The sequence below is a fragment of the Bufo bufo genome, chromosome 4, assembly GCF_905171765.1.
Source record: "Bufo bufo chromosome 4, aBufBuf1.1, whole genome shotgun sequence".
NCBI classification, from domain to species: domain Eukaryota; kingdom Metazoa; phylum Chordata; class Amphibia; order Anura; family Bufonidae; genus Bufo; species Bufo bufo.
In genome coordinates, this window is record NC_053392.1 from 581,200,139 (window position 1) to 581,221,528 (window position 21,390).

General features: G+C 43.9%; 1 protein-coding gene across 1 annotated transcript in view; it reads right to left on the bottom strand.

The window, feature by feature from the left end:
- The window catches only part of KCNH1 (potassium voltage-gated channel subfamily H member 1), a 449,532-nt gene that overhangs the window by 407,747 nt on the left and 20,395 nt on the right, over positions 1-21,390 (bottom strand). Inside the window, exons 2-4 of the mRNA XM_040430377.1 lie at positions 7,085-7,208; positions 5,632-5,738; positions 1,799-1,927 (exon numbers count right to left, since the gene is read on the bottom strand). Coding sequence (XP_040286311.1) covers positions 1,799-1,927; positions 5,632-5,738; positions 7,085-7,208 — 360 coding nt within the window. The remainder of the gene's footprint in view (positions 1-1,798; positions 1,928-5,631; positions 5,739-7,084; positions 7,209-21,390) is intronic.

Genomic DNA, 21,390 nt, shown 5'->3' on the forward strand with positions numbered 1-21,390 from the left:
TATACAGAGGGAGCCCCATATTCCAGTGGTGAATACAGTGGGAGCACCATATTCCAGCGGTGTATACAGAGGGAGCCCCATATACCAGTGGTGTATACAGAGGGAGCCCCATATTCTAGTGTTATATACAGAGGGAGCCCCATATTCCAGTGGTGAATACAGTGGGAGCACCATATTCCAGCGGTGTATACAGAGGGAGCCCCATATACCAGTGGTATATGCAGAGGGAGCCCTATATTCTAGTGTTATATACAGAGGGAGCCCCATATACCTGTGGTATATACAGAGGGAGCCCCATATTCCAGTAGTGTATACAGAGGGAGCCCCATATACCAGTGGTGTATACAGAGGGAGCCCCATATACCAGTGGTATATACAGAGGGAGCCCCATATTCTAGTGTTATATACAGAGGGAGCCCCATATACCAGTGGTGTATACAGAGGGAGCCCCATATACCAGTGGTATATACAGAGGGAGCCCCATATTCTAGTGGTATATACAGAGGGAGCCCCATATTCCAGTGGTATATACAGAGGGAACCCCATATTCTAGTGTTATATACAGAGGGAGCCCCATATTCCAGTGGTATATACAGAGGGAACCCCATATTCTAGTGTTATATACAGAGGGAGCCCCATATTCCAGTAGTGTATACAGAGGGAGCCCCATATTCCAGTGGTGTATACAGAGGGAGCCCCATATACCAGTGGTATATACAGAGGGAGCCCCATATTCTAGTGGTATATACAGAGGGAGCCCCATATTCTAGTGGTATATACAGAGGGAGCCCCATATTCCAGTGGTATATACAGAGGGAACCCCATATTCCAGTGGTATATACAGAGGGAACCCCATATTCTAGTGGTATATACAGAGGGAACCCCATATTCCAGTGGTATATACAGAGGGAACCCCATATTCTAGTGTTATATACAGAGGGAGCCCCATATTCCAGTGGTGTATACAGAGGAGCCCCATATTCCATAGGTGTATACAGAGGGAGCCCCATATTCTAGTGTTATATACAGAGGGAGCCCCATATTCCAGTGGTATATACAGAGGGAGCCCCCCTATTCCAGTGGTGTATACAGAGGGAGCCCCATATACCTGTGGTATATACAGAGGGAGCCCCATATTCCAGTGGTATATACAGAGGGAGCCCCATATTCCATAGGTGTATACAGAGGGAGCCCCATATACCAGTGGTGTATACAGAGGGAGCCCCCCTATTCCAGTGGTATATACAGAGGGAGCCCCCCTATTCCAGTGGTGTATACAGAGGGAGCCCCATATTCCAGTGGTGTATACAGAAGGAGCCCCCTATTCCAGTGGTGTATACAGAGGGAGCCCCCCTATTCCAGTGGTGTATACAGAGGGAGCCCCCCTATTCCAGTGGTGTATACAGAGGGAGCCCCATATTCCATAGGTGTATACAGAGGGAGCCCCATATACCAGTGGTGTATACAGAGGGAGCCCCCCTATTCCAGTGGTATATACAGAGGGAGCCCCCCTATTCCAGTGGTGTATACAGAGGGAGCCCCATATTCCAGTGGTGTATACAGAAGGAGCCCCCTATTCCAGTGGTGTATACAGAGGGAGCCCCCCTATTCCAGTGGTGTATACAGAGGGAGCCCCCCTATTCCAGTGGTGTATACAGAGGGAGCCCCCCTATTCCAGTGGTGTATACAGAAGGAACTGGGACCTGATTGGTTGCTTTAGGAAACATCCCCACTTTTCCTTTGTGTTGGTAAATCTCCTCCATTATGACTGAATATATAATAGACGATGTCTACAAACCTTTGGTTGAATCGTCTTCAATCGGCTGCTTAAAAGCTGTGATGTCGCTAAAGGTGCAAAGGAACAAAACCACTTTGTCCTGCTCGTTTCGGATCGGAGCAATCTTCACAAAGAACCACACAGGCGTCCCTGAAATAGGAATACGTAAATTAGGGATCTGAACGATGATATATTGTCCGGTGGTCACAACAGTGGACAGGAGTATCAGCTGTTCTTGCTGAAGGGGGCGCTGTTGACTTGGCACCTGATGCTTTTGGTATTCTGGTAATTTCATGTTATTTCATGTTATCCCGACCTGTCCACAGGATAAGGATAACTATTAGATTGGTGGGGGTCCTACTGCCGCCATCCCTGCCGAACAAAACTGGGGGCCCCCCTGTCTCCAGTAGGGCCCCTAAAATGAATGGAGTGACTGGTCAAACATGTGCACTGGTGCTCCATTCATCTCTATATAGCCGAACACAGCACTCTGCTTTTTCTGGCAGGTCCCATAGAGATGAATGGAGCGGCAGTGCACATGTTTTACTGCTGCTCCATTCATTTTGGGGGGCCCTGCAGGTTATGGGCCCCTGTTCTCTTGATCGTTAGGAATTACAGTGGTAGGACATGCACCAATCGAATAGCTATCCCCCATCCTTTGGACAGGGGATAACTTACCAGAAATTACCATAATACCCCTTTCCAGTTGTATAGCAGTATTATATACACTCACCTAAAGAATTATTAGGAACACCTGTTCTATTTCTCATTAATGCAATTATCTAGTCAACCAATCACATGGCAGTTGCTTCAATGCATTTAGGGGTGTGGTCCTGGCCAAGACAATCTCCTGAACTCCAAACTGAATGTCAGAATGGGAAAGAAATGTGATTTAAGCAATTTTGAGCGTGGCATGGTTGTTGGTGCCAGACGGGCCGGTCTGAGTATTTCACAATCTGCTCAGTTACTGGGATTTTCACGCACAACCATTTCTAGGGTTTACAAAGAATGGTGTGAAAAGGGAAAAACATCCAGTATGCGGCAGTCCTGTGGGCAAAAATGCCTTGTGGATGCTAGAGGTCAGAGGAGAATGGGCCGACTGATTCAAGCTGATAGAAGAGCAACGTTGACTGAAATAACCACTCGTTACAACCGAGGTATGCAGCAAAGCATTTGTGAAGCCACAACACGCACAACCTTGAGGCGGATGGGCTACAACAGCAGAAGACCCCACCGCGTACCACTCATCTCCACTACAAATAGGAAAAAGAGGCTACAATTTGCACGAGCTCACCAAAATTGGACTGTTGAAGACTGGAAAAATGTTGCCTGGTCTGATGAGTCTCGATTTCTGTTGAGACATTCAAATGGTAGAGTCCGAATTTGGCGTAAACAGAATGAGAACATGTATCCATCCTCTGATGGCTACTTCCAGCAGGATAATGCACCATGTCACAAAGCTCGAATCATTTCACATTGGTTTCTTGAACATGACAATGAGTTCACTGTACTAAAATGGCCCCCACAGTCACCAGATCTCAACCCAATAGAGCATCTTTGGGATGTGGTGGAACGGGAGCTTCGTGCCCTGGATGTGCATCCCTCAAATCTCCATCAACTGCAAGATGCTATCCTATCAATATGGGCCAACATTTCTAAAGAATGCTATCAGCACCTTGTTGAATCAATGCCACGTAGAATTAAGGCAGTTCTGAAGGCAAAAGGGGGTCCAACACCGTATTAGTATGGGGGCACTAATAATTCTTTAGGTGAGTGTATACTGTTACTGTATGTCAGCATTATTTGAGCATTGTATGGCGATATTTACTTAGACATTGTAGAGTAGAATATTTTTGAAGTGTATGTTGGTGGCGGTACTCTATAGCATTGTTCTTTAGACAATCATAAGCGGTTTGCCCAACTTTCAGCACTGTTATTATTATTCTATATGACATGGGAGCTGCCAACAGTTTCAGGAAAGGGGCTTTGTGGATTTGTGCAAATGTACCCCATAGTGGGCAGTTTATGGGAGTTTCTTGGCATTTTGGGGTAGTTATGGGGCCGGGCTGGGATATGTTGGCAACTCTGGGTTGATATTTGGGTACTATATGTTACAGCTAATTGGGCACTGTATGACAGTACACTATGCTCTACTTTCACCCAGGATTCCTCATGGTCTAGCTTAGGCTTCATGCACACAGCCGTGTCCTTATTCCGGTCTGCACAAAATACAGATGCCTTCCGTATTTTTCTCACTCCCATCAACAGAAGGACTCTTCTTGTCTGCAACACGGACAGGAATAGGACATGTTCTATAACTTGCGGAACGGCCACACGGATCCGCACAAACTGCAGACGTGTGCATGGCTTCATAGAAATGAATGGGTCCATGTGTGATCCACAAAAAATACACATAGCACACGGATGAAAAATAGGGTCATGTGCATGAGGCCTATTGCTCAGTTCCAGATAGTCCTACATTACACCGCGGCTCTCTGCTGTTGGTGGAAGATGGACTATGCTCAAGACAAATTGCTTCCTTCTTAGGAGCCCATTTTATTCATTTTTTTTGCCTTCTTCTGGATCAACACAGTAATGGCTAATGCCCCGCCGTGCCCGTAGTGCGGCCCACAAACAGCAGGTCCGCAATATGCAGGCCCCGGCCATGTGCACCCTGCATCACGGATGCGGACCCATTCACTTTTCCAGCTTTAACTAGGCCTGTAATGTCATGCTCAGACGCATTGAAGTGAGTGGGGCTGCGTTGCGATACCAAGCACAGCCACTATACAATGCATGGCGCTGTGCCTGGTGAGAAAAGGCTGCGACACTACTGTGAGCACCGGTGCCTTCTCAAACAGCTGATCTGCAGGGGTCCTGGGTGTCGGACCTCCATCGATCAGATAGTGATGACCTATCCAGAGGTTAGGTCATCAGTAAAAAACTGTCGGAAAACCCCTTTAAAAAAATCGTAGTACAAATTTGGTACCGTTTGGTCGACAGCTTTTTCCCTTTACCCCCATACACATGCACATTCGCTCAGCAAACACAAGGAACGGGCACATTGAAATTCAACTACCTAATCCTTCCCTCCCTCGACATCTGCCATCAGGGGACAGTCAGGAGGTCCGCAGACACATTAGATGGTTGCCCAGCCTTGCTGAAATCAGCGGGTACGGCTGGCATGTGTATGGCCATCTTTAGGACACATTCACACTCGAGGCTATAAATAAGCATCAAATACGGATGCGCAATATGGATCGTTTTTCTACAATGTGTTCATCATTCGTCTCCGCATTGTAACCCTTTTTGTTCCGTCGTCCATTTTTCGCCCATATTATTTATTCTGTTGTTGGTTCACTTTTTGTTTTTTTTCTGTTTTCTCTCTGTTTTTGTCATTTTGCAGAAATTCAGATACAAAAAAACTCCTTAAAATCAAGAACATATACCGTTTATGTAGCCTCCTAAAAATAGCTATTACCAGCAAAGATTTCCAAGAATTTCAGCAGCAGGAGGAACAGAGAGGCGATCATGTGCGGCGGTGGCGGGCTGCAGGAGAGAACACTGCACGTTCATTGCTTCTCTCCAACCGCTATATGAATGCAAATAGATCAGAATGAACACGGCTTTCAACCAGTGGAAGATAATGAGCGGAGGTGATTTGGCAATTTACCAATCACGCAGAACTCATTGTTCTCTAATGATCACTGCAACAGTGAATAAAGCCTCCGAAATAAAACAATGCCAGCGTACGCTCTGTGGTGTAACGGTACGAAGCAGCGCGACAACAAGACACTACATCATATGCGGGGGGGGGGGGGGAATAGCACACGGAGGAGGAAGGCGTCACTTACTGTTCTTCTTATACATCAGAATTTCAAAGGAATTCATCTCGTAATTCTCAAACGTCTGCCTGACTTTCTCGATGGTCTCTTTGTCTGTCAATTCCCCATACATAAAACTGGAAAGAAGAAACATATTTGGTGAAAATCAATGGAATTCATCCCTTTTTATCTGCAAAACAGCTGTCGGAGTTTTTTAACGTTATTAAAGGGTCTGCTTTATTTCCGAAAACAGCGTCACTCTTGTCCATAGGTTGTGTCTGGTACTGCAGTTCAGTCTCATTCACTTGCAATACCCAATGCAGCCCTAAGATAGGGGTGGCGCTGTTTCTGGAAAAAGCTATAGTTTTGTCTAATGTCGTTTAGGCTTCATACACATGGCCGTATTTTCAGTTCGCGCCCAGTCTGTATTTTTTTCAGCTCTCCCTTTATCTCTCCATGTGAAATCTATAGGCCCCCATCTAGACAACCCCTTTAAAGGGGTTATCCACCTTCAAGGGCTTTTGGCCAGACCTACCTATGTCGATGGACCTACTTACCTGATTCGTGCCACAAGGTGCTCTGGTTGCTCTTGTCAACATCTAATTTGACGGGGGTCGTGTGCTGCTGTAGCCAATAATTGGCAGCAGTGGCGATGTATTCCCCCATGACACATCACCACTGCAGCCAGTCATTGGCTGCAGTGGCACTCATGACCCCCGTCAAATTAGATGTTGACAAGTCTGACCAAAGAGCGGCAGCGGAGGACTGAAGAAGGTAAGTATGCTTCCCACCACATGATTCCCGCCACAAAGTACATATACTTTCCATCTCCTGCTGCCGCTCTCTGGTCCCTCTTATCAAAATCCAGTTTGACGGGGGTCAAGTGTGCTGCTGTAGCCAATAACTGGCCACACATCAATGGGTCACGTGACACAAGGGGGGGGGACACATCACCACTGCAGCCAATCATTGGCAGCAGCGGCACACATTGCCTTGTCAAACCAGATGTTGACAAGCATGATCAGAGTGCGGCAGCGGAGAACCTAGGGTGCCGTAATGTAGGGGTGGGGGGGGTTAAAAGGCCCCCAAAGGTGGATAACCTCTCTAATTGTCAGTGAATAAATTACTAAGGTGGTTCTCTCTATTGGAAATCCTTTTATCGTGACCTGATGGGGGTATGTAAGGACTGAAGCTGAGAACATCTGGCATATACTATTTGTCCCTCAGTTACAATGATCGACTGATACAAACATAGAAGGTGGGCCTTAGTGGCTCAAGGTGGGCACACACATCCAACAGCTCCCCTTATACAGTCGTCGAGGGTTCTGGATGGGGCGAGGGGAGTAAGACGCCGCCAGACACTTGGTGGATCAGGCATGTTCAAATTCAATATCCCAACACTCTTATCCCCCCTCGTAGTCCGATAATACGTTGCACAACATCAAGTACAGATCAGAACCGCCCGGAATATGCAACTTCTTACCTGCATGTGCTGCTTTTTTGCATAACTTCTGCCCGGTGGTATCCTGACAACTTGCAGAACCCGTCATTGCTGTACACAATAGGCCAGTCCACTATCTGGGCATTACCCAAGACAAAATTAGTCTCTGTTCCAAAAAGACAATAAAAAATATTTAACTGGCATGACTATAGGGTCTGGGCTGCAGTAAGCATGGCTTAACCCCCTGTGATCTACAAATCCAAGGAGTACACTGACATCACATGTAATAGATATGCACTGTGGTTACTGTTTTGACCTGTAAATGTCCACCTTAAAGAAACATTTTATTACACACAACATCGATAGAGTCATATAATAAAATTCTGGATTCCCACAACCACCCATAGGGGGAGCACCTACTGATTCCAATAGAAATGAATCATGAAAAGCAGTAGTAAGCTCTACAGCTCCCCCTAGTGCTGGCCAGAGTTTTATCTCTTAACTCTATGACCATCTGAACACCAACACGATATCCGGAGATCCTCTTTATGCACTCTCATTGAAAGTTCCAGTACCGTTTTTATTTTCTTATTTTTATTTTTTGGAGTACCTTCTCCCTCCTCTAGGATCTAAATTCAGCTAGAGAATCAGGTTGCATTTATTTTCTTAGCAGGGGTGCACCTAGCCTTTCTGTTGCCTTAGGCGAAAACTGAAACGGCGACATCCCCCCCCAGTGCTAATTTCTTAACCTAACCCCTTTGCCACAATGAAAGCGGTCATTGGCCATGGTTCTTCAGCTGCCCCCCTCTTGTCCCTACCTGGTGCTGCCTGAGGCAATCGCCTCACCTGGCCTCTTTGGTGGTGCACCTCTGTTTCTTAGGTCAGTAGGGCTTTGTCCTCACTAAGTAGACCTCCAATAAAGGTCCAGTAAGAGCAGGAGAGCCCCTTTAAAGTGGTTGTCCAATAAAACATTTATCACTAATTTACAGGATAGGTGATAAATATCAGGGACCCCCACTGATCATTAAAACAGGGGTCTTGTGCCATGCAGTGAGGAGGGGTTTGAATACAGCTGTGGTCATGCCTGCACAATGACACATCATTCAATGTCTATGGGGCAGATGGAAACAACCAAGTTCGGGACCCCCTTTCTACTGACTAGAGATCAGCGAAGTATTCCAAAATTCTTTTCGGCTACTTCACCGAATTTTACCAAAAAATTAGCTTTGTGACAAATTACTTCGTCACGAAGCGCATTTCTTTGTAAGTAGTGGGTGCAAAACGATTGTGCTGCTCCCCGTCATTGTACTCCTCAGATGCCGCGTTCATAGCTGATCGCGTCATCTCACAGTAATAACACAGTGTAAAATAATAAAAAAAATCATACTTACCTTATCCATTATCAACTTGATTAAAGATCTACCGCAAAATCTCACACGGCCGGTGACGATGTCATCACATCGGCTGGCGTGGTCAGCATGCATGGGATTTTGTGCGAGATCTTCAATCAAGATGGCGGCTGCCGGCCCATCACGTGCAAGTGGATCAGGTAAGTATGACATTTTTTTTTGTTTTTTACACTATTTCAGGTAAAATCGATTCGCTACCACGAAGCACGAGGAAATTCAGCTTTGCGGCAAATTTAATTTATCCTGAAATTCGGATCGATGTCCACTTTGTGGACTTCGATTCGCTCAACACTACTAGTGATCATAGGGGGTCCCAGTGGTTGGCCTCCCGGCGATCAGGCATTGGTGATAAATTTCCATTGTAGGAAGAACTCCTTTAAAGAAGCACTCCAACAAAAATTGCTATTATTTGGCCCGTTTGATGTAAATTGTATAGAAAGTAATCTTTAGACCAGTGGCTGAAGTCGTGAGTTATGCACTCCCTTCTGATCCTCAGCTATGTCATGTGACCAACACCCTGATTCTCCAACCGACACAGCATCTTATGTGTGGACAGGAAGTCAGCTTCTCTATTCCTTGCTATGGCAGCCTCAATCTCAATGTCATATGAATGAATGGAGTAACTGATGTAAATTGACATGCTGTGGGTTTTAACCCCTTAAGGACGACTGCTGTAGATATAAGGTGGAGGTCCACTGTATAAACATGGCTACCGTTCAAAACCCACTAGGTGTCTGCTGTTTTACTCTGGCGATAATGCCGATCAAGGACATTGAACCCCTCAAATACCATGGTCAATTAGTGACCAAGGCCTCTGAGCGGTGAAACCCTAGGAGCACCTGAACAGCTACCTCGTGCTGGGATCAGGGGAGCCGTTTGCTGTTGCTGTGGCAGCCTCAGGCCTTCTGAAGGATCTGAGGCCTGCCACAGCAATGTTCCTATGGAGCCCTGCCTGTGGCAAATCTTCCCTAGACTGCAATTCATTGTAATTCATTGCAATCTATGGAAGAAGCGATCAGACAACTGCATGTTTAAGTCCCCTAGAACTAGCAATACATAAATAAATAAATATATAGAAGTATTACAAAAAATTTAAAAATATATAAAAAGTCAAATCACCCCCCTTTCCCTATAATAAAAATAAATAGATAATAAAAAATTACGATAATTGACATCATCTAAAATGCCTATTCTATTAAAATATAAATATACCCCACATAAACATATAAATTAAAATGTTCTAAAAACATTTCAAATATATAAAAATTTAAATCACACCCCCCTCCCAAATAATAAAAATAGACAATAAAAAATAATGATTATTGGCATCATCCAAAATGCCCATTCTATTAAAATATAAACATACCTCACCATAGCGAGTAAAAAACAACAGCAATGTGCATATGGAGCTCAACCTGTGGCAAATCTCTCCTGGACTGCAATTCATTGTAATTCATTGCAGTCTATGGGAGAAGCGATCAGACGATTGCATGTTCAATATATAGAATACAGCGGCTCACCCCTATCCCGTATGGATAGGTGCTCACCCTCCGGTCCTACCCTCAGGACCTAGAAGAATTATTGGAACGTGTGAACAGACGAGGGGGCACACTCAAAAGGGAAACACTGGATGGATGATTAAGTGGTATTTTATTATTATTAATATTTTTAATACTCTAAAAACAAACCCCTAAAATACATAAAACATACATCAAATTATATGTAGCAACCTACACAATATGCTACTGCTGAAGGTGCAATATAGCTGCGCAGAAAACAATGTCCCAATTGTAATGATGGTACTATGACCAAAAACGTCCAGATCGATGGTCTTGATTATGCGGTACCAATGCGCAGATGTGACACTGCAATCCTGTGGGGCAATGATATAGTATGATGAACGCACTATGGCCAGATCCGATGGAGCAGTAGTGGTAATGATATCAGTATAGCAGTAGTGGTAATATTATACCAGTGTCCGGTATTATAAATGTACAAAGATGTGTACAGGTAATGCACGTGACGTATAGTCTCCAAGCTACTTACAATATCTTGCCTCTTGTAATGTCCCGGTCTCACCCCTCCTTGCTGCCTAGCCGCAGCGCTGGTTTCCCAGGTTGCTGTACGCGGCCGAACGTGGCGTCCCATGTGGCCTGGTCGTCTGGGGTTCCGGACGGACGCTTAGATGACGTCACTACTATGCGGCTGTAACTCCGGACGGACGCTTGGATAACGTCACTCCTGTGCGACTGTAGCTCCGGTTCTAGAGGTGAATATCATGCGCTTAAAACTCCAGTATCCAGCTTCTTTATTCTTCTCTTTGAATCCACGCTCACTCTGTAATGCCAGACGCGTTTCAGGGTCTTACGCCCCTTCCTCAGTGGCCACCGAGTGAGTGGATTCTCACTCCTTATAAATGGTGTTGTTCCACCCCCAATTATCCTTTCTGGTGCTTATTCCTGAACAGTTTCTGAACTGTTTTTGAACTGTTTTTAAAGGGAACCTGTCACCGGGATTTTGTGTAGATAGCTGAGGACACGGGTTGCTAGATGGCCACTAGCACATCCGCAATCCCCAGTCCCCATAGCTCTGTGTGCTTTTATTGTGTAAAAAAACGATTTGATACATATGAAAATTAACCTGAGATGAGTCCTGTACGTGAGATGAGTCCTGTATGTGAGATGAGTCCTGTATGTGAGATGAGTCCTGTACGTGAGATGAGTCCTGTACGTGAGATGAGTCAGGGACAGGACTCATCTCAGGTTAATTTGCATATGTATCAAATCGTTTTTTTTACACTATAAAAGCACACAGAGCTACGGGGACTGGGTATTGCGGATGTGCTAGCGGCCATCTAGCAACCCATGTCCTCAGCTCTATACCCAAAATCCCGGTGACAGGTTCCCTTTAAATGATATTACATATATGGGAAGTAATATTTATGATTAGTATTTTCTTTTAAGTATGTTTTAATTATGAATGGTAACATGAAGCTAAATAGCAACCAAATCCACTCCACATTTTGGAATAAGCACCAGAAAGGATAATTGGGGGTGGAACAACACCATTTATAAGGAGTGAGAATCCACTCACTCGGTGGCCACTGAGGAAGGGGCGTAAGACCCTGAAACGCGTCTGGCATTACAGAGTGAGCGTGGATTCAAAGAGAAGAATAAAGAAGCTGGATACTGGAGTTTTAAGCGCATGATATTCACCTCTAGAACCGGAGCTACAGTCGCACAGGAGTGACGTTATCCAAGCGTCCGTCCGGAGTTACAGCCGCATAGTAGTGACGTCATCTAAGCGTCCGTCCGGAACCCCAGACGACCAGGCCACGTGGGACGCCACGTTCGGCCGCGTACGGCAACCTGGGAAACCAGCGCTGCGGCTAGGCAGCAAGGAGGGGTGAGACCGGGACATTACAAGCGGCAAGATATTGTAAGTAGCTTGGAGACTATACGTCACGTGCATTACCTGTACACATCTTTGTACATTTATAATACCGGACACTGGTATAATATTACCACTACTGCTATACTGATATCATTACCACTACTGCTCCATCGGATCTGGCCATAGTGCATTCATCATACTATATCATTGCCCCACAGGATTGCAGTGTCACATCTGCGCATTGGTACCGCATAATCAAGACCATCGATCTGGACGTTTTTGGTCATAGTACCATCATTACAATTGGGACATTGTTTTCTGCGCAGCTATATTGCACCTTCAGCAGTAGCATATTGTGTAGGTTGCTACATATAATTTGATGTATGTTTTATGTATTTTAGGGGTTTGTTTTTAGAGTATTAAAAATATTAATAATAATAAAATACCACTTAATCATCCATCCAGTGTTTCCCTTTTGAGTGTGCCCCCTCGTCTGTTCACAGATTGCATGTTCAAGTCCCCTACGAGGACATAAAAAAAAAATATTCCCCAAAAAATGAAAAATATATAAAAATTCAAATCACACCCCCTGCACATAATAAAAATAGACAATAAAAAATAACGATCATTGGCATAATCCGAAATGACCATTCTATTAAAATATAAACATATCCCATCATAGCAGAAAAAAACCCAAAATGGCCAATTCGCAGTTTTTTTGGCGTGTCACCTCCTCTCAAAAAATTTAATAAAATATGATCAAAAAGTCATATACACTACAAAATGGTATCAATAAAAACTCCATAAAAAATGAGCCCCCACACAGCTCTGTAGATAGAAGTATAAAAATGTTATGGGGGCAGAATATTACTATGCAAAAAAAATAAAAATAAAAATAAAAAAATATGTGGTATCGCTGCAATTATACTGACCCGTAGACAACAGGTAATATGTCCGTTTTTTCACATAGGGAAAGCCATAAAAATGAAACCCATAAAACTATGGTGGAATTGCAATTTTTCCAATTCCATTTTTTTCAAGCTTCCCCCTACATTGTATGTAATGGTAAATGGTACCATTAAAAAGTACAACTTGTCCCGCAGAAATCAATCCCTCATAAGGATATTAGAATGGGAAAATAAAAAAATATATGGCTCCGGGAAGGCAGGGAGTAAAAAAGCAAAAACACAAAAATGAAAATTGGCCCAGTCCTTAACGGACTACAGTAGTCAGAGAGGCAGGACTATGGTGGACCTGGTTCTTCCAAGCATTATACAGTGGGCCTATTGATTTCAATGGCTGCCAATTAAAGGAAACCAGATTACTTGCCAATTATAGCTTTTCAGAAGACCCTTATGATGATAGGAGCTGTCCAAACCAGACAATCCTTTACCTTGATCCTATTTTCTAAAAATGCACAACCCCTTTAAGGGCTTTGTCCAGGACTTGGAAAGCATTGCTGCTTTCTTATATAACAGAGCCACAACCCTCCAAATGTTGTTTGTGGAATTGCAGCTCAGGTCCATTCACTTTATTAGAGCTACTGTAATAGCAGACTAGCAGACCCCTATTTGCCAGGGTTGTCCTGAATTTTAAGAGATAACATTGGGAAATTTGACTTGTCTGGACTTGGAAATTGGTGGAGCTTATGTAAAGTGGGTGTTCCCAGACAGATTTGGGATGGACCTCGGGGGCTGGTCTTCAGAAATGATAGTGGGAATTTGGCTTGTCTTGGCTTGAAAATGGGTAGGGTTTAAGTTAACCCCACCCAGAAGTGGGTGTTCCCAGACAGATTTGGGTTGGACCCGGGGACTGGTCTTCAGAAATAATAGCGGGAAGTTTGTCTTCTCTTGGCTTAAAATAGGTGGGGTTTATGTTAACCCCACCCAGAGGTGCGTGTTCACAGACAGATTTGGGATGGACTCAGGGGCTGGTCTTCAGAAATAACAGTGGAAAATTTGACTTGTCTTGGCTTGGAAATGGGTGAGATTTATGTTAACCTGACCCAAAGGTGGGTGTTCCTAGACAGATTTGGGTTGGACCCGGGGACTGGTCTTCAGAAATAATAGCGGGAAGTTGGTCTTCTCTTGGCTGGAAAATGGATGGGGTTTATGTTAACCCCACCCAGAGGTGGATGTTCACAGACAGATTTGGGATGGACCTCGGAGGCTGGTCTTCAGAAATAATAGCGGGAAATTTGACTTGTCTTGGCTTGAAAATGGGTGGGGTTTATCTTAACCCCACCTTATGTTAACCTCACCCAGAGGTGGGTGTTCACAGACAGATTTGGGATAGACCCAGGGGATGGTCTTCAGAAATAATAGTGGGAAATTTGACTTGTCTTGGCTTGAAAATGGGTGGGATTTATGTTAGCCCCACACAGAGGTGGGTGTTCCCAGACAGATTTGGGTTGGACCCGGGGACTGATCTTCAGAAATAATAGCGGGAAGTTTGACTTGTCTTTGCTTGAAATTGGGTGGGGTTTATGTTAACCCCACCCAGAAGTGGGTGTTTCTTTGCAGATTTGGGATGGACCTCGGGGCTGGTCTTCAGAAATTATAGCGGGAAGTTTGTCTTCTCTTGGCTAAAAATGGGTGGGGTTTATGTTAACCCCACCCAGAGGTGGGTGTTCCTAGACAGATTTGGGTTGCACCCGGAGACTGGTCTTCAGAAATAATAGCGGGACATTTGACTTGTCTTGGCTTGAAAATGGGTAGGGTTTATGTTAACCCCACCCAGAGGTGGGTGTTCCCAGGCAGATTTGGGATGGACCTCGGAGGCTGGTCTTCAGAAATAATAGCGGGAAATTTGACTTGTCTTGGCTTGAAAATGGGTGGGGTTTATCTTAACCCCACCTTATGTTAACCTCACCCAGAGGTGGGTGTTCACAGACAGATTTGGGATAGACCCAGGGGATGGTCTTCAGAAATAATAGTGGGAAATTTGACTTGTCTTGGCTTGAAAATGGGTGGGATTTATGTTAGCCCCACACAGAGGTGGGTGTTCCCAGACAGATTTGGGTTGGACCCGGGGACTGATCTTCAGAAATAATAGCGGGAAGTTTGACTTGTCTTTGCTTGAAATTGGGTGGGGTTTATGTTAACCCCACCCAGAAGTGGGTGTTTCTTTGCAGATTTGGGATGGACCTCGGGGCTGGTCTTCAGAAATTATAGCGGGAAGTTTGTCTTCTCTTGGCTAAAAATGGGTGGGGTTTATGTTAACCCCACCCAGAGGTGGGTGTTCCTAGACAGATTTGGGTTGCACCCGGAGACTGGTCTTCAGAAATAATAGCGGGACATTTGACTTGTCTTGGCTTGAAAATGGGTAGGGTTTATGTTAACCCCACCCAGAGGTGGGTGTTCCCAGGCAGATTTGTGGTCTGCCTGGGGGCTGGTCTGCAGAGATAATATTACGAAATATGGCTTGTAATGGCTTGAAAATGGGTGGGGTTTATGTAACCCTCCCACCTAGAAGTGGATGTTCCCTGGCAGGTATGGGGTAACCTTTGGGGAAATCAGCCAGTTTTTGTAATCCTATGTAACCCCTTTTAATGCATTCCAAGTGGTCAATCCCTTGCGGTATCCCAAGAACACTGGTATTACTTGCCCTGGGTGTGTTGGTTCTTGCCCCCTCCTGATTGTCATGCCCCCTTCCCCTAGATTTATAAAGTGTTCCATGTCCTGAAAACCCTGCCCTGTGTATGATCAGCGAGAAGGTCTCTCCAGGAACTGGCTCCAGTCCAGGCCAGAGATAAGGATCAGTTTTACTTTAATGGATGGGAATCTTTTTTTTGCAGAAGACGCTCGGCCCTGGCTCCTGTTTAAATAAACCCAAAGCTGCTTAAGGGATTAAGGTGCTACATTACATCACAATAAAGGTGCGCAGAGATTACACCGGGAGAAAACTACAGACAAGAGGAAAATAGCTTTAAAAGTGTGACTGCACCTCATAAACAGGTTTAATCTACTTGTGATTCTTGTGAACAGTAATCCCTAAACCTCGCTAAAATCATTGTCTTAAGAAACAGAAAAGTAATCACTCAACCTAATCCCATTGGTGCTTAATAAGGGCTTATGCACACCTTCCTGACCAACCATTTTTATTGTTCCAATACAAAAATGGAGCACCTTTACAAATAATTTGATTAAAAGTCTCTATACAGCTTCTATGCAGACCTGTGTGTCTCCATGGTTACAGACTACAAATAAACTTTGTGTAGTCAGATGCTGCAGTCAAAGTACCTTCCTGAGAATAAAGCCTAAAGGGCACTGGTTACCTACAAAAATAGGAATGTGAAGATGGGAAGGATGCACCTTGACACAACTGTGTCCTCAGGACTGCAATACAATTGAATCTATGATGTCACCATCAGGTGACCAGTGCAGGAGAGGATGGCAATGTAGAGGAGAAGAAGCTGTGGTGATGTCTGCTACATCAGGAGAGGTAAGTGAAGGGAAAGGCAGAGCAATGCTGGGAGTTGTGGTTATTTAACTGGGACTGTATGTTAGGGTTGAAGGGAGGGATGTTATTTACATGGAACTGTATGTTGGAGGTGGCTGGGGAGGGGGTGATGTTATTTACATGGGACTGTATGTTAATGGCGGCTATGGGAGGGGGTGATGTTACCTACAAGGGACTGAATGTTAGAGGTGGCTTGGGTAGGGTGATGTTATTTACATGGGACTGTATGTTGAAGGCGGCCGTGGGAGGGGATTATGTTATTTACATGGGACTGTATATTGGAGGGGGCTGGAGAGATGGTGTGATGTTATTTACATGGGACTCTATGCCAGAGGGAGGGAAATAGTGTTATTTAAATGGGACTGTATGTTGGAGGGGCTGAAGGGAGGGGGGTGATGTTATTTACATGGGACTGTATTTTGGAGGGGGCGGGAGAGATGGAGTAATGTTGATTACATGAGACTGTACGGAGGAGGGAGGAATATAACTACAGAGGGCACTGCAAATCCAGGGGACATTATAGGCGTTCTTATTTCTACTGTAGACTATGTGAGGGTATTAATATTGGAGGACTCTTCTACTAATGGGGGCACTTTTGGGGAGCGTTATCACAGTTGGAGCACTGTAGGGGGCAGTATTACTAATGGGGGCATTTTTGGGGAGCATTATCACGGTTAGGGGCTCTGTAGGGGGCAGTATTACTAATGAGGGCATTCTGGAAGGGAATTACTATTGGTGGGACTATGAGGAACACTATTACTATGGGGGGCACTCATATTTCTTCAGGATAGTATCTGGGAGTATTGTGCAGCACAGCGACCAGCAGGATAACACTGGGGGGACTCCAGGTTGGGGGATGATAATAGAAATGTGAGGAAGCTAAGATGTCTGTGTGTCACACTCTGCAGAGACGAGGGGGCTGAGAGAAGTTGTCTGGACTGATTGGAGAAGATGATGACAGAGAAGATCTATATCGGAGGAGACGTCACCTGGGAGGCCCTGGATATGACAGGTATGTGCTGCTGTATAGCAAGTACAGCAAAATGAGGTGTGAGGGGGGGAGGGGTGGGCGACTTAGAGAACTGGGCCATTTTCATTGGGGCTTGGTCCCCGGGTCTTTTGAGACCCCAACAATGCCCCTGCTCATATCTATCTATGTATCTATCTATCTTTATATCATCTATCTATCTGTCTTTTATCTATCTATCTACCTATCTATCTATCTATCTATCTATCTACCTACCTATCTATCTATCTATCTATCTATCTACCTATCTATCTATCTACCTATCTATCCTTACACATAGGGCAGCTCCATATTCAATGGAGGTTGCGTATTCATAGAACATGACACCCATGAACTTCTAGCGTGCTTAACTTTACCTCCTTATTCCTCCATTTTTATTCTTATGAATCCAAGTAAAAAATTAAGAACAATATAAATTGTATTTTATGATCTATACAACTTTTTGAGAATTTGTATTTCATATCTTTGTAACTTTATATACTTGATATCATAATACCTTGCAGGACACTTTAACAGTCCCCAAACATATTTCTTACAGCTTTTAGAAACATTTATCTTCCAAAGCCCACATGCATCACATAAGTCTACACATGGAAACATAGAGAAACACGTGTACAACATACAATTACAGTAGGGGGACTGGGTTACCTGTTAAACACACACAGAATGGAAGTATAAGTGAACCTATTCAGCAGAGATCTCAACTCAAGCTTGGTTCCCTGTTAGAGCCTATTGGAAATGTCATTGAATTAAGCATCATTTATTTTTCTATGAAATTAAACAGTCTCTAAGTCCTTGGATTTTCCTCTTCTATCAAGTTGTCAAATTATAAACCTCTGGCTTCCCGCATCCACCACTTTTGGGGGTTTAGGAGCTCACTGCACACTGTATATACAGGTAACGCAATAATAACACAGTATGCAGTAAGCTCCCCCTAGTGGTGGCTGCGGGAAGGCAGAATTTTATCATGTCTGTGCAGGATATTTGCAGCTCTGTATCATAGATAGAGCATAATAGAGCACCAGCCACTATAAAGATGTATTATGAAGTTACTCAGCACAGAATGGATCTAAAACCAACATGATGTTGAAAAGCGGATATTCACTTTAGAGGGATTCTGCATATAAAATGGTGTGGTCTCTGACATTTTGATGACATACTAGTTGCTAAACATTTAGTCCTAACTTGGTTTGATCTGCTGTTGAATAGACTGCACTCATTAGTTACAACAAAGTAGATGTTAGGTTAGGACATATAGAGAGAGGTATGGTCTCTGCACACATTACAACCGCAGTTCTATGCCAAAATTTGTTATTTTACATGAACTTGTCCATAGCACAGTATATACCAAGCAGAAGGAGGAACCCTTGATATTGCACTGGGTAATATCATTGTAATATGTAAATCTAAGTCATTTCTAGTAGGAAAGTTTGTAAATTAACAGAAGTTGGTACAGAACAAATATGGCACCAGGGATGGATTAGGGGAGGAGGGGTAAGCTTGGATGGATACATTGTAACTATATATGTAGCACCATTGTACCTGTCTGTCTATGGGATAATGTCCAGACTGAAAGTTAAAGAAAAAGAAAAGACGTTAAAGGCAAGTGAAAAAAAAAAGAAATGGTCAATTAGATAAAAATTATTTTTAAAAAAAGTTACAGTATAACACCTTGAGTTCTACAGAGGCAAAAGAGTTTAAGCTCTGTTCACACCAACGTCAAGGCTTCTATTTACAGAATCCTAGATGGAGATAATGGATCCGCCATGATCTGTTATGGCTCTTTATGATCTGTTATGACTCCTCATGATCTGTTATGACTCCTCATGATCTGTTATGACTCCTCATGATATGTTATGGCTCTTCATGACCTGTTATGACTCCTCATGACCAGTTATGACTCCTCATGATCTGTTATGACTCCTTATGACCTGTTATGACTCCTTATGACCTGTTATGGCTCCTCATGACCTGTTATAACTTCTCATGATCTGTTATGACTCCTCATGACCTGTTATGACTCCTCATGACCTGTTATGACTCCTCATGACCTGTTATGGCTCCTCATGATCTGTTATGGCTCCTCATGATCTGTTATGGCTCCTCGTGATCTGTTATGATTTCTCATGATCTGTTATGACTCCTCATGATCTGTTATGACTCCTCATGACCTGTTATGACTCCTCATGATCTGTTATGACTCCTCATGACCTGTTATGTCTCCTCATGATCTGTTATGACTCCTCATGATCTGTTATGGCTCCTCATGATATGTTATAACTTCTCATGATCTGTTATGACTCCTCATGACCTGTTATGACTCCTCATGATCTGTTATGACTGCTCATGATCTGTTATGGCTCCTCATGATCTGTTATGACTCCTCATGACCAGTTATGACTCCTCATGATCTGTTATGACTCCTTATGACCTGTTATGGCTCCTCATGACCTGTTATAACTTCTCATGATCTGTTATGACTCCTCATGACCTGTTATGACTCCTCATGACCTGTTATGACTCCTCATGACCTGTTATGACTCCTCATGACCTGTTATGACTCCTCATGACCTGTTATGGCTCCTCATGATCTGTTATGGCTCCTCGTGATCTGTTATGATTTCTCCTGATCTGTTATGACTCCTCATGATCTGTTATGACTCCTCATGACCTGTTATGACTCCTCATGATCTGTTATGACTCCTCATGACCTGTTATGTCTCCTCATGATCTGTTATGACTCCTCATGATCTGTTATGGCTCCTCATGATATGTTATAACTTCTCATGATCTGTTATGACTCCTCATGACCTGTTATGACTCCTCATGATCTGTTATGACTGCTCATGATCTGTTATGGCTCCTCATGATCTGTTATGACTTCTCATGATCTGTTATGACTCCTCATGACCTCTTATGACTCCTCATGACCTCTTATGACGCCTCATGATCTGAATAGAAATAAAACAAGTTTACTGGTGCTCTTACTTAAAAATGTTGTGAGTATGCTGCAAGGAAGGTCAGTGCCACAATGACAATTAGAAGAAGTAAAAGAAGAATTATAATATTATTATAACGATAAAGAGAAGCACAGGCAAGAGGACTCTATCCCTGAGAAAGAAAGGCGATCCTTTCGAAACGCATCAGATTTTTGGTCCACAACAGCTCCTGTGGCTGTAAGCTAGCGTGACGTCACCGGCGCTCTGATTAGGAGAGCAAGCTTTTTTGAATAGGAAATGTCCTGCCGGTTGGGGCACGTTTTCCAACTACACAGCCTGACTGCTTCTACCGGACTGGAGGATCCGGACAACTATCAAGTATTCACCACTACACATCAACATCACGGACTCTCCTCTACAAGTACAGGTAGGCGTGACTGTGTCACATATGGATACTTATTACAACTTAGAGGACAGCAGACATGGTAGAACCCCACTTCTAGTCACTGGTACTTTGTTGCCATCAGAGAGGAAGCGCAGGAATTCTTCTTTTACTTCTTTTACTTTTCATTACCTGTTATGACTCCTCATGATCTGTTATGACTCCTCATGATCTGTTATGACTCCTTATGATCTGTTTTCTGGTTTTGTTAGACTCCACTATTATCTGTTTTTTCCCCCAATGACTTCTAATGGTGAGGTCAGGTCTCCATAGAACATTACTATTCTCAGAAACTGAGTGATCAAATATGGTATAGTTTTTGAGTCCAAGTCACTTCACAAGGTATCATGTCGGTCCTCGGGAACCACTTAAATCTGGTAAGACAGTGAAAAAAAAACAAAAGGCCACCGTTGAGAACTACCCCGATCTAGACCAGATATGTCTATGATGGATTCTCAATCTCCTTAAATCTAAGTTGGGTGAATTCTTTGAAAAGATCGCCCCTCTAGAAGATCATCTTCCTGCTGCAATTTTGACAATTTTCTAGGGTCAATTCACACTGGATCTCCCAACGTATGCCACTGAATAAGCATGCAGTGGCACATGTTGCCCATAGGCTCCCATTAATATAAAAAAAAAGTGTACAGTGTAGTTTTTGTGTGGGACGGCCCTGTATG